Below are 13,910 nucleotides of genomic sequence, written 5' to 3'. Positions count from 1 at the left end.
TCCCCGAGCCGCTCTGTCAGCAGCTCGGCGGCGGCGGGGCTCGGGCGGGAGAGGACGGCTTGGCCTCCCTCAGGGCTGAGGTGACCGATGGGCTGTCGCCGGGTCCCCTCCCAAGGGGACGGGGACACCATTTGCTCGCCAGCTGCGAGGAGATCTTAGATCCCAGCCGATAGATTGCTTTTTTTTCTTTTTATTTCTTTTTTTTTTTTTCCGCGGGAGGATCTATTTATGCGTAAACATGCACATACAGGTAGGCTTTTTAGGCCGTTTTGAAGGAGGGAGTTTAGTAAAGGTTCGCTTTCTGTATTTTTATCTCGGCACGAAAATACCTCCTCTCTCTTCAAAGCTATCTGAAAATTTTCTGCCTGTGCTCAATTTCAAGAAACTTGATATACTCCCAAGGGTGGAAAAAAAAAGTGTTTGAGAGGATGGGCTAGGTTATATTTAGATGAGAAGCGACGCAGGCTGACATGAACAGAAACATAAGAAAGAACAAAGTGAAAATGCTCGACAGTTGGTAACAAAAACCTGAAAGCATCTGAGTTACATTTTTTTTTAATTTTCCTTTCCCTAATTCACATTTCCCAGCACAGAGAGAACATCAAAGCAGCACTTGGCTTTATGTGAACAAAAGGTAAAGATTAGGTGTTTCACCTGACTCTTAGAGGATTTACTGTTGCTTTTGTGTTAATTGAAAAGGCGGCTTCCCACTCTACGCAAATTTCTTATTTTTTTTTCTTTTTAAATCTTAGCCTAATTCTTTTTCCCATACAAATAGGAGCATGCTCAACCCTGAAGCCTGTTCTACAGGCAGAGAGATTAAAAATATTCAGGTGATCTTTGCAGTGCAAAATTTATGTGGAATTACTGAACATCAGCAAAGGCCATCTCACAGATTCTTAAATAAAGACCAAACAGCTGCATTTAACCTCATTCTTCCTGATTTTTCAGCTGTCCCCAGCAGAGGCATCTCTCAACCCACTCAAAAACCCTACATCCCATTCTAAGTCAGTGATTCATCACTTGCTGGCAGACAAACTAAGCGGAAAAGAGGAGATGAAGACAATGGCAGGGAAAGGTTTGCATTATGTAATGAAACTAAATTCACTATTTTCTACTTTCACTTCAGTTGTTTAAATAGGCTAAGAAAGTCCCCAACAAGACAAAATAGGCTGCAGCCTCCATGGGAGGTTTCAGGGAGCCTGTTTTTCCCATGATTAAAATTCTCTTGGCACTATTTTTCATCAGTTTATTTCAATATTAAGACACATAAAATAACACATGCGTATTCCTTTCCAACTGTAACTCATTGCTCCAGAAAGAATTTCATCACCGAGAAATCTGAAATTAAAAAACAATCTCTAATTACTTTATGAAAGCCTTGCCCACTTGTCTTTAGAACTTTTAAGTATAGCTATCACAATTATTGAAAAAAAGCCATTTTCAAACATCCGTACATGCAACTTCTTACCACTGCTTATTCCAGCAGTACTGGAATCACTGCACTCTCCTAGATTTTGATGAAAATAAAGTCACTTTGTGTCTAAGCTGAAGTTGCTTTTTTAATTCCAGAGCAAGATCTATTTTACATTACAAGCTATAGGAAATTATTCATATCCAGTAAATCCCCCAACATCCTCGACACCAGACAACCGAATAAGCGCTCTTAAGAAATAAATTAGAAGGCAAAAGGAAATCTCAGGTTGCGTATCTGTAAATTCAAACACACATACACATGCAGTGTTCACACTTGCACATTCTGGACATCACCTACAGGGAATCACACACTTCTGCCAGGAATTTGTAAATAAAAATCCCATTTCGACAAGGTGCTTTGCCACGCGCCCAGCTTTTAAGAGCGAACGGTCCCACCGTTCAGTGCCATGTGGTTCAGTACATCGCTGCAGCAAAGCTTTAAAAATAATCACTAACACATGGAACAGTAAGAAATGTGTAAAGCCATTTGACATTACGTAACTGAATAAAAATGCAGAGAAATTTTAGCACAGCAGAACACCTCGACAAGCAGCCCAGAAAAGATGATTTTCCACAAAAAAAAAAAGGGGGGGGATTTTTTTTTCAGGAGGTTGGGCAGGGCACAAACAAAATCTGGTTTGCTTCCCATGGGATCCCGCAGCTTCCATGCATATGTAGCTTCTTCCATGACACAGTGCAGAAAATATGTTTGCTAATGTATCATTTGTGGTGCGCGTTCAAATCAACAAAACAGAGAAATTAAGGCTTCTGGAGGCGGAAAATTCAAGTATCATTTTTGAGGGTTTGTTTTTTACTCTTTCAAGGTGATTAAAAAAAAACATTGATCCTTGTCCATAAACATGGGTGGGGAATGAGAAATCTCACGTTAAGACAACTTCAAAACATAAACTCTTCCTCAAATCCACCTGAAAAGGTGGTTCACGCAGAAAACATTCACCTCCACCAGCCTCCCCACCTCGGCCCAGCGGGCAGCTCCTGAGGGGCCACAAAATACACCAAATAAAGCCCCACTTCAGAGAATATGGTTTATTTTTACCATGTCCTTTTTGGTCTTCTACATTATCCCCTTCCCCCCCCCCATCTTCTACATTACTCCCTTGCAGCTCCCCTTACAAATGCTGTGTAAAGACCTCTGAATATACATTTAAAGCGAAGCTTAGCTAAGATCCGACACAACAAACTCCAAAACTTTATGGAATAAAGGCACTTTTTTTTTTTTAAAGCAATCCGTGGGGCATCTTGCCTCACGTTGTTCAGGAAAATCACCTCTGTTGAACGAAAGTCTTAATTTACTTCATGCAGCTCTTCAAAAACCACGAAGAACGAAGCCCCAGCTTCTCCTTCGCTACCTTTCTGCTGGTTTCTCCCAGCACCTGAAGGACGCACAGAAATTCCCACGAGTGTTTAACACCCACGCGTTTTCCCAGGCTCCAGCGTTTGTCCCCAAACACGGACAGGAGCGTGGGTAAGACCCACCTCTCTGAGCAAACACAACTTGCCTCTTCCACCCTGCCAGTTGAGACAGACACGACGAGACTTGAGTGACAAAGCTCTTCAAGGCGTACAATTTCAGAAGAATTCAGCGTCATAAAGACCTTAATAATTCCACAGCGTCACAAAATTGGCCATTTCCACTTATAATAAAGCCCTAAGAGGATCTCCAGTTTGCTAAAACCCCTGAGAAATACTACGGAAATTGCAAGAAGTAATTCTTTCGCAGACAACAAACAACCATCCGTAGTTATTCCAGATAAATCCCACTCCAGAAATGAAAAATAAGATACAGAATTTGGTAAATCAATCCAGGGATGACACAGCCAGAATTTACAACCCAAGGTACGGAGGATGCAAATAAATTTCTGCCTGGTCTGGGTACGTGAAACCTGAATATATGGCACAGCAAGTGGGTGCACCTTAGCAGTGAAAAGGGGGGGAGGCAGCTTTCACTCACCACAGGGTACGAGGGGCTTACATATTTACATTGCTAAATTCAAAAGTGTGTTAAAAAGCAATCAGAGAAGTCCACCTGTGCTTTAAAAGACTTCGAGGCAAGGGGGGTTTTGCTTTACAACATAAAGATACGGTGAAATGTTAATTGATATCTAAGTCATTGCTCAGAAACATGTAAAACTCCTTCCTGATCCTTCAAAATGAAATGTATTGTCCACCAGATTCTATTCCTTGCTCTATTGAATTTAAATTTACTGTATTAGTAAGAAAAAAACACGTTTACTTCCCTTTCCTCCCGGAGTATCATCTATGTTTCCATTACTCCAACTAGAAATTGCCAAGAAAATGAAATGTTAAAAGCTCAGCAGATACTGCTTATCTTGTGCTTAAATCTTTTAACTTTATTCCAGTGGGATCGTATTTAGTCCTCGCAAATGCCGAGCAGTATTTCATCCCTTCTCAACATCCCCACAATGACATTTTATAAACATTACGAGTTTCCTGGACTCCCCTCTATCCATTCTGCAACAAGCAAAGGAGCACCAGAAGAGAGATTTTTTTTCCTGCTTGGCATTTCTTTAAAACCTGAAATGTAACCAGGCCTCCTTTCATCTTCTCTAGGTTTTTTTCGGAGACCTCTGGAAGTCTCACCAATTTTTTTTAAACTGCGATAAGTGTGAAAATCTTTTGACAAAGGGTTGCCTTTACCTAAGCGTTAAGATCTCTTTGAGAGAGAGGTGTAGCAATAAACAAACAAGCCTTCAAAGCAGCCTAAAAGTCATCTCAAATATTCTAGAGGTGCCTCTCTCTCCATCTGCTCTCCAGCCAAGACAGGACCTGGATTTCTAAATCCAGGAGGAGAAAACAATTAATTAAAACGTAAATAAATCTTTGCACAGTTCTTTATAGACATCGGGAGCGTGGGGTGGGGAACTCAGAAGAAGAGAAACCGATTTCCTCATCCTCCCTTCTGCACGCTCTCCCCAGCATCAGCCCATCTAACCCTTCCACAAGGTCCAACGTTCAAGCAGGTATAATTTTATGTGAGTAATTTTATGTGAGTAATTACCTTGATTAGAGAGTTACCAGCGGTAAAATTCCATTCATAGTGATAATCAAACGTTAAGTATTTATTATACTGATACACCTATTTACTTAATGAATATTTTCAGTTTTGGAAAAGAACTGGTATGCAAAGGAACCATTTCCAACTGGAAACCCTGCTGAAGAGCAGAGCCCTTCACCAAACAGAGCACAGAACAATTATGGGTGCAACGGTAGCTTCTTGGTTTCCACTCTTAGGGTGAATTTACTCTTAAAAAGGTAAATATCCGAGAGGCATTTTAACGTTAATTTTCAAATTACTAAAAGAAATCCGATTATTGGCTCTAGGAGTCTCATTTTTTGCCTGTACATAGTTTATAAAGCCACACAAATAGAACTATTGTGACTATCACAGAACCAAGGACAGGGATGTATCACTGGGAAATGCATTCCGGGGTTTGGTTTTTTAAAATTTTTCCAAGGCTATGATTTTCGCTGAGAGACAACAGGGGGAAAAGAATGGAAAGACAATTTATCAACCTTTTAAACGTTAGTGGTGGTAGCGAATGAGAGGAAACCGGATAATAATAATCATTTCCCAAAGTATTTTAAAATGTGTCCTGTAAGCAGCTGACCTTCAAATTTGCTTATTCCCTCACTTAAACCAATGAAGTATTTACCCCATTCCCCAAGCACACAGGCAGTGGCCAGGGGTGCAGCGAGGCCTCGTGCCCATACATCCCCGCCTTATGGATGCTGCGCAGATCCACCACGGAAAATAATTAACAATGGCAACAGCACTGCCCTCGGATCTGCTTCGTGCCAACTTAGCCTTTTTAGGTTTCACGCCGGTTTACTTCTACATCAACGAATAACGCTTTGCCATGAAACACCTTATATTTTCACAGCCCGGGCTCGCAACTCCTCAGAAAATGACCCGCAAAACCCACAGGACGGTCGCTTTGGGTCGAGCAAGGCGCAGTGACCTACCTGTCGCTGCTGGTACTGCTGCTGCTGCTGATGGAGTCGCTGCTGGAAGATCTGCTCCGGGATCCGCTGCCGCTGGGGGAGCGGGTGGGCCTGGACGCCTGGCTGGCCAGCCGCTGCGGGGACTGGGTCCTGGACTGGGAGGAATGCGGCGACCGACTCCGGCTGTGCTGGTAGTTCCTCTCCGGCCTTCTGCCTCGTACCTCCCGTGTAATATCATCCCTGTAGATATCCCTGTGTACCACACTGGGCAATGTAAACTGCTCCCGGGCCCTAGGTTCATAACGGGGGTCGTGAGCATCAAAACGGTTTGGACTTCGACTCCGAGAAGTATAATAGAGCCCGTGTTGTAAAGTCCGCTCTCGAGGATCTCTATAGTAATCCTGATCGTAATGTCTTGTCCGATCAAATCCTCCCGTCCCCCGCTCATGGTGTCCATAGGCACTATGTTCATAAGCACGCTCCCTGTTATCTGAAGCCCTGCATTTAGGAAGGGGGAAAAATACTTCATCAGAAAGGGGCAAGCACAACTAAAAGCAAATCATGCAAACATTCACGTCAGCACTGAACTTATTTTTGCGACTGCTTCTCCACTAAATAGCAATAACCTAGCAAGCAAACACTGACAAACTTAAAAACATTTTACTTGACTCCAAAGTTATATTCGTATACGATAAAGCTGAGCAATCATTTCGGTTTAATCACGATATCGGGCTTTCATGACCAGCATCTTGCCTGCACAGGAAAAAAAAATACTGCTTTCCAGTGCAGAATCCTCATTTGTGTTTTTTTCTTTTAAATTCTGTAAACAAGAAAAACTTCGTGTTTGTGGACATCATAATTAACTTCCCCCCCCCCCCTCCATTTTTGCTTAAGAGCTTCAGAAATTTTCCTGGAATTTGGTAATTACTGGAGAGCTCTTCTAATTATCCTTCCGCAAAAATGGCATCGCAAATTGGGCTGTAGCCATGAAAGCCTCCGTGCGAAGCATGACCCAGAGGTAAGAAGCTGCTTTCAAAAGGGGTAGCATAACCCATAGAGAAGACCCAGAAAATTAGGGGGTTTTCTTGTTGCTGTTCTAAAACATTTCGTCCTCTTAGAGGGAATTTTGCTTTTATCAGACTGCCAGACTCCATTCTCATCAGAGCTGCATACGCTAAAGAAACATCTTGATTACTAATGTCAGAATATTTAAATTGCAAGGGTGCAGGCCCCCAAAAGACCCTACGCAAGGAGTATAAATTAAATTTTTCAGTAGGTGTTTTTGTTTGTTGAGACTGCTATTGTTACTGCAATCACAGAATTTCACAAGCACACTACTTTCCCAAGGAGCTAAAGTCCATTTTCTTTCAGTATTTCCAACATTTTGTACGTCAATCGAGAAAGGCTCTATGTTCTGAGAAATTAGTGTGATCTCTCAAATAAAGAGATAGTAAAACTGACAGATAAAGTTAAAAGAACATTACAAATAGTTTAGTAGTCTCATTTAGACAAGTACCAGGACGGTATGTCTAAGTTACGTCCATAAAATGGAAGATCAAGAATGATTACATTGAATGTTTAAAAAATACTTGCAGAATTCTAAATATGTCAGGGTAGCCAAAGTTAATTTAAAAATTTAATTATCCACCTTATGAAGGACATTTCAACCTTTTTTTTTTTTTTGCAGCCTTCTCTCTCGGATTCTTCCTTCAGAATCAATTATTAGTCACTTCAATCCCCTGAATCCTAATAACCCAATTCTGCCTTGTGCTCCCTCCTCCTCTCCTGCATCACAGATCTGTCTTCTATTTAAAATGGCAGAAATATTTCAGGTATCTTATATAAACTGAAAATGGGATTTGAATCTTTTTCGACTAGCATCTCAGGAAGTTCCTTCCATTCCTTCTCCAATGAATCACTAGATCCTTAGTTCTCTAAATATATTCATCCTCTGTTGTTAAATTATAACTCGTTTTCAAGGTCTCTACAGAGCTAGCTCATGTTTTGCCTGCATTTTTTCTCTCACATTTTATGTAAAAAACTACCTAACCAGTGCAACAGAATTTCATTAGCTTATATATATCCACTTGAAATTCATTGTTGCCTTTCTATTTTCATTATCTCTTGCTCGCAACAATGGCATTTTGAAACGTATTTCAGGATCTGGCACAGAAACGTCTCTCTTTTTTTTTTTTCCCCCTTTTGAAGGACCAAGATCAACAATTTTATAAACGATCGCATTTAGCATCCTACAAAGTGTTAATCAGTGAAAGCTGATTTAATGAGGTAAGAGAAAAAGCAGTATTTTCTAGAGGGTTACTGCTATATAGCTGACATAAAAGAACAAAGTCCTTATCCATGAAAAGGACACAGAAGACAGACAGAGGAGCTAGCAGAGCTGAAAATCTAATGGCTACAGTGCTTTTTTGATTTATCTATTAGTACTAAGTACTACTGGAGTTAGTGGAAAGAGAGGGTTTGACTTGGGTTAGGAGAGGGGCTAATATACACAGGGCAGGACATACCAACCTTTTCCAAGTGTGGAAACACGACCTATATTCCCAATTAAATCTAGGGAGAGAATTGTGAACATAACTTCCCCAATTTTGGCCCCTCTTACAGGGGTAATCCACCTTCTTAATGGGCAAGGGTGTCAAATGATATTTTAGATGAACCAACAAGAAAAAAAAAAAATCTTAGTGACAAGACAAAAAAAAAAATTCCACTGGAAGGAAGCAGTCCCAGACTGAAACCATAACTCTGAAACCCCCAGACTTCTTTCTTGAGACAGAAGGCACTTAAATAGATCCATTATTTTAATTTCCAGCCCTATGTCTGAATCAAGCAGCTGGTAGAAGATCACCCAATGCACGAGGGCACTCATCGCTGCTGGCCAGCAGGCATCCTCTAGCCGCCTTTGTAACCATCCAGCCCAGTCATTTCTCACTGGCGTATCCACAAACTGGTATTAGCACCACGTCCTTAAAACTAAAGTATGTTTAATGTGGAGTAGCAAAGAGCTTTTTAAGAGACTAGATAGTAATCCACTCCCCAAGGCTACTGGCGTCTTGACTGTATACCATCCAATAAATTCAAGGCAGTAGTTCTTATCCCAGCATTAAAAAAAAAACACTATAATTTCCAAAATTTAGTAATGTCCATCATCTCTTTTTGCCAATACCATCAGAAAGCATAATCCCAATAACTTGGAAATGATGTAGATCCAAAATGGAAACATCACAAGCTGCCTTCGGTCTTCTCCATCCAAGCGTTATTTCCATGGCTAAGTGTTGTCTGTAGAATCCAAGGGGCTGCATCATTAAAGTCTACTAGAAATTTTGTGGTGACAATCCAATTAACATACCAACTGCGTACAGTGAGAACTGAGAACTAGGCATCAAGCTTTCACAGAATTTTAGGTTCTAGTATTCCGAAGATACTCCATAGAGAACTTCACCACATGTTGTAGAGTAAGATAGCTCCATCTGGCAGCAGGGATACATCCGAGCAAGGCCTTAATATTATCCAAGAAATGGAATCATTACTTCTAGAAAAGAGTAACTCCAATATCGATGCTGGCCAAAGGAAATCTTCCATCTTAAAACCACCTTATTTCAAGTGTAGATATCCAACCAGCTGCAGAAAACATCCTCTATGGATCCACAAGGTACCAGCCACTGGGATAGAAATCACTTCCGTTTCCAACCCAAAATAGGAAACATAGATAATTCCCAAAATTTTAAATCCATCTGGGGGCCCTAGATACGAGTTTGTGTTTCTCACCATATCAAATACAAAATACCTGCCTAGAGAAACCTTGGAACTTACCCATCAAGTCTCCGCTCATAACGTCCTTCCCGTGCATGAAGCGATGGTGGGGGGCCGTAAGTGGGCCCCCCACCACCTCCTCTGAACCCAGAAACCTCTCTACTACGAGATGCTATGGAAACTGTATCATCCAAGCCCCGAGCAGCACTGGGAATGGTTCCTGGTTCATTATAATCCGTCCGTAGGTCTCTATCTCCCATTTTGTTGACAGAGTTGTGTGCCTTCTGCGCACTTTTGATGTCCACAAAATCCACAAACGCTGCCACTCCGCCTTCCGACCCCCTCTTAGGGAGTATTTTGACACTTTCGACACGTCCATATCTAGAAGAAAACCAAAGCAGAGCAGGTATGTTAGCGCTGGTAGAAAAAAACCCACATTTAACAACATTACCTCCTGCAAAAATCAACATCAGTTTCAAACCATTTGCCCTCCCCACTCAGCAGGAAAATCAATCTTCAAAGCACGGCAGAGGTTGGAAGACGTGCGGGGAAAAAGCCATTTAGACTTTCCATCATTATTTTCAAAACTCCTCTCTTCTGGTTAGCCTACTATGATATCACCTTTTTTATAATAACAGAGCAACAGCAGCTGAAGAAATAGAAAGGTATTCGCAATTAGAGCAGCCCTTCTCATTTTTAATCTGACGAGCAAGACATAATTAAAACAAAACCATGTCACAACAAGTAAAAATAAAGACATCCCGACAAGTTTCTTAGAAAAAAAAATGACCTTGACACAGCAATTCCACTACTCCGATCTATATTTAATCCATTCAGCGCTAGAGCAAGAGTCTTCATTCTGATCCTCGTTCCTGATCTCACACCCCCTTTATTTACAGCCACCTCGCGGGACGCTTGTGAGGCGCGGTGACACCGGACCGGGGTGCTCCCAGGGTTCAACTTGACATCCCCCCGCCACGGACCAAGCCCCACAAGGGGCACGCCGAGGAGAGCTGATGGGAGCGTGAGGTCACTCGACTTAATCTATGGCAAATAACGGCAACACGGGCACTTACGATGAGTAAATGTCTAAAAAAATCTAAAACCAGTCATGTCTGCGTACACAGAAATCACAACGTAAAAATGTTTTCAAATAACTCATAGCAAGAAAGGGTAAGATGGGAAGTAAGAACACAGCGACATTTTAAAGCAGCTGCAAACTGAAGGTCACATTTGGGTTGCTCATTTATCTCAGCCAAGAGATTTTGGGGCAAAACAGGGAAGGGCTTTAACTGCAGTTGTTAATCCATGACAAAAAGAGGCAAAAAGTGTATTTTTGAATGCACCGTCAGACAGGAAAGGGACACACAAATGAAAAAAAATATTTGTAAACTCTGTGAAGAATTATTGCCAAAAAAACCTTTTATTCACAAAGGCAGCGCAACGCTGGACAGCTGTAAACAGCTCTTAAACAAGAAAAGCCGTTTTCAGCTATATGCGCAGGAATAAGCTAATACAATTGCCTGGCTGGGGAGCAAATGCTGTCAGAACCTGCATCTGCCTCCGTTTTCTGCCTGGCTTTCAATACACCTTAAAATTTCATCATTGTTGTTGGATGACTAATCCTTAAATACGATTTGAAAACCTGCCTCGCTGACTGCCGGCTTCTCATTCCAACCTGACCTGCTATATATATAACACCGTTTGGATTTAGACCACATTTTTCTCTGGTTTATACTCCACCGAATACGGCACGCTGCCCGTTAAGGAATATGTGCACAAAACAGAGCGTCTTTCAAGTCAAAAAGCGCCTTGTTAGGCGTAAAAAGACAAGGTTGGCAATGGAACACATTCTTGCCTCTAAGGTGTCCAGAGCAGAGCTCGCCGCCTCTGTACTCGTGGGTGACGTTTCATTCTCGGGAGTTTCCTACCTGGGATACCAAACCGACGCACTGGTCGTTTCTTATTCTAACTAAAAGCTGCAAGGAGCAAATAATGGCAAATGGTACTGCAGGAAAGGTACTTCTCCAAGTTTGCGCTCTTCTGAAGCTGGATATGGTTATCTTGCCTTGAAGGCAAGATTCAGAAAGACCAGAAAAGTAGAGGATATGATTAGTAAAATTTGTGTCAGGAAAAAAATGGCCTAATTGGATGTGGCACATGGAAGGCGCGAAGAAACAGGAAAGGAAGAAGGGGCAAGGAAAACAGGAAAGAGCCTATTTGAAAAAATCTTCGTGCCATTAAAGTACATGACAAAAAAATAAGAAAAATAGTAGGTAACCTAGTTAGCATCACCCTTTAACACGCATTTCAGTGCCAGTTCTCTACAGACAGCAAAGGCAAGATGTTGCAATAGGACCGAGTACTCTAACGCTCACATCCATTGCGTTTTTCTGCTAAATAATGTGGTTACAGAAGCGACCGGTTAGAACATGTCCTTTCCTTTTGCTCATTGTTTACACATTTGGTTTGTGGCAACATGAGCCCATACTTTGTCTACAATCTTGGGGGGGGGGAGTAAATAGTATCTTAGCTCTATTCAAAAACCCTAAAATCCTAACTGCCCTTCTCTCTGACTGCAGGCACCACAGCCTACTGGGTATGAAGTGCTGCCCGCCAGTTACATCAGACATGGGCTCTGAAAGACTCTTCCCACTCACCATCCTCACAATTCTTTTATTTCCTCATTCTGAAACCGTAACACGTACATCTTGTAACATACGCGCAGACCTCACTTATTTTTCTTTTGCTGTGGAAGATCCAGAATGTGTTAAAATGTTCAAATATCCAAGCTAATGCTGCCCAGAAAGCACAGAAGATATAAAACATCGATGTAATACGCTCCCCATGGACCAACAAAATCACCTAGCAAATGCACAACTCTCCCCGCCGGAGTTTAATTTTAATATTGGGAAAAGTGTACTTTGGTTGCCATTAATTAAAATTTTTTTTTTTTTTTTCTAAATCAGAAATGAATGGGGGAGGCTACTACTGTATTCCACTGCAGCCGTGGTCCTAAATCACCCCACTCGCAGTCGGCGCGTTTTAATCCGTTTGTTATCCAGCTACCTAAATATACGCTGTGCTTTGGTGTCCTGCACCGTACCCTTGACGAGCCCTGAGGATAATCTGTGACAATCGTCTTTGCTGAAAGCGAAGGAGGCCGACGGGGGGAGGAGAAAGGGAGCAGAAGGAGGGAGGAGGGGGGGGGATGAAGGATGAAAGAAAACCGAGAAGGAGAGAGCCCTGAGTATTCAAGGACAGCTGCTGGGAGAGGAAGGTTTGCATTTTCCGTGCCCCAACGCGGTGCTGTGATTACACACATCCTTCGGTCCCCCACCGCGAAGATTAATCTGTCTGGTGATCCCACCCGGCCCCACCCGTTGGCATCTCTCCGAGCTGCTCCCGTCTTGGCAGATGCTGCCGGGAGGAGGACCGCATGGAGGGGAGATCTGCAGTGCTGCATCACCAGACGGGTTTACTGCAGCAGAATAATACATTACAAGGGAAAAAAAAAAAAAAAACCACCACCCCGATACTTTCTGGAGGGCCGGGGGAGGAGAGGCGGCGATAACGCCGCGTTTTGCTACGCGGATCGCATGTTAAGGCAAGATGGAGGCAAACACGTTCCGAGGAGCAACCTTTGTCTGGATGCCGAGGGCTGGGAAGAGGGGACAAAAGACCAGGGAAGGCATCGCTGCGACCTTTGGTAATACCGGCTCCTCTCAACCTTCGCCTCCTCCTATCTTTATACCTGCGCGTCAGCCTTTTCCAAGAAGGCTGCGTTTCACAACCGCTGGCAGACCCAACAGAAAACAAAGAGGCTCATTCGCTCGGCTCCGAATCTGCAGACCCGCGCAAAAACAAGGCTTTTTAGTGCCTCTTCCCATCTGCAACTCATGCCGATTAATCATTAGCTCCGCACTGTAACGAAGGCGGCCAAGGCCGTATTTTCGGAGGGGTTTACAGTTCAAGCAGAGGAGACGAGGACATGCGAGAGCTGTTATGTCACCGAGCCCCGCCACCAGCGCAGCACGATCATCGCAGCGCCCGGCTGTAAACAGGAATCTAGCAGCCCTTTCAGATAGAAAAGTTGCTCGATAATCACTGCTTGAACAAAGCCACGCTAATCCAGCTTTTCAGACAAAGAAAAGGAATTCATAATTTAAGCATTATCGGTTTATTCACTGTAGATCAAAGCACCTCTATAATCAAGCAGCTGAAATGTCTCTGGGCTCTTGGCATGGCTGCTCGGCGTGTTTCTCTGGCTCTCCAGCCCTTCCTCCTCCCCAGCTCTTCCTCCCGTACCAGCAGACAGTGCGGCCGGGTTGGGAAACGCAGCCGCCGCCAATGCAAGGCCGGGCTGGTTCCTCCTCCCCAGGGGCGACGTGTCACCCAGACGCAGGCAAAGTCACCCCTCGCCCTACAACCGTCCCCGTGCCGGGGTACCCGCACCCTGGCGCCCTCACCTTTCCACTTCTCATTAACCGTTTCACCTCGGTGCCTGCTCCAAACGTTCATTTTTCTGCACAGTCTCCGCTGTTCCCAAGCAAAAGCACTTTCAACAAAGGATGGACTAGGAGAAAGCCAGCCGGCAAATATTTAGTGAGCAAATGTTACCATTTAGCTGCCGTATTTTATAAACTGATCAGGACCTTTACAGGATGATATACACACGATAG

The 13,910-nt window shown here is 43.1% G+C and overlaps 1 protein-coding gene across 8 annotated transcripts in view; it reads right to left on the bottom strand.

Annotated features, from left to right (window-relative positions):
* Positions 1-13,910, bottom strand: part of SPEN (spen family transcriptional repressor) — a 69,016-nt gene that overhangs the window by 40,262 nt on the left and 14,844 nt on the right. For 5 of the 8 annotated variants that reach the window (XM_074560519.1, XM_074560516.1, XM_074560517.1 and 2 more), the window contains 2 exons: positions 9,289-9,609; positions 5,482-5,958 (listed from right to left, as the gene is read on the bottom strand). In XM_074560519.1, coding sequence (XP_074416620.1) covers positions 5,482-5,958; positions 9,289-9,609 — 798 coding nt within the window. Of the gene's footprint in view, positions 1-5,481; positions 5,959-7,989; positions 9,219-9,288; positions 9,610-13,910 lie in introns of those variants that run through there. The other 3 variants (XM_074560522.1, XM_074560524.1, XM_074560526.1) reach the window with 1 other exon arrangement.

Source organism: Larus michahellis, chromosome 16 (genome assembly GCF_964199755.1).
Source record: "Larus michahellis chromosome 16, bLarMic1.1, whole genome shotgun sequence".
Taxonomy (NCBI): domain Eukaryota; kingdom Metazoa; phylum Chordata; class Aves; order Charadriiformes; family Laridae; genus Larus; species Larus michahellis.
The sequence above is the reverse complement of the archived record's forward strand: the minus strand, read 5'-3'. Positions and strand labels throughout refer to the sequence as shown.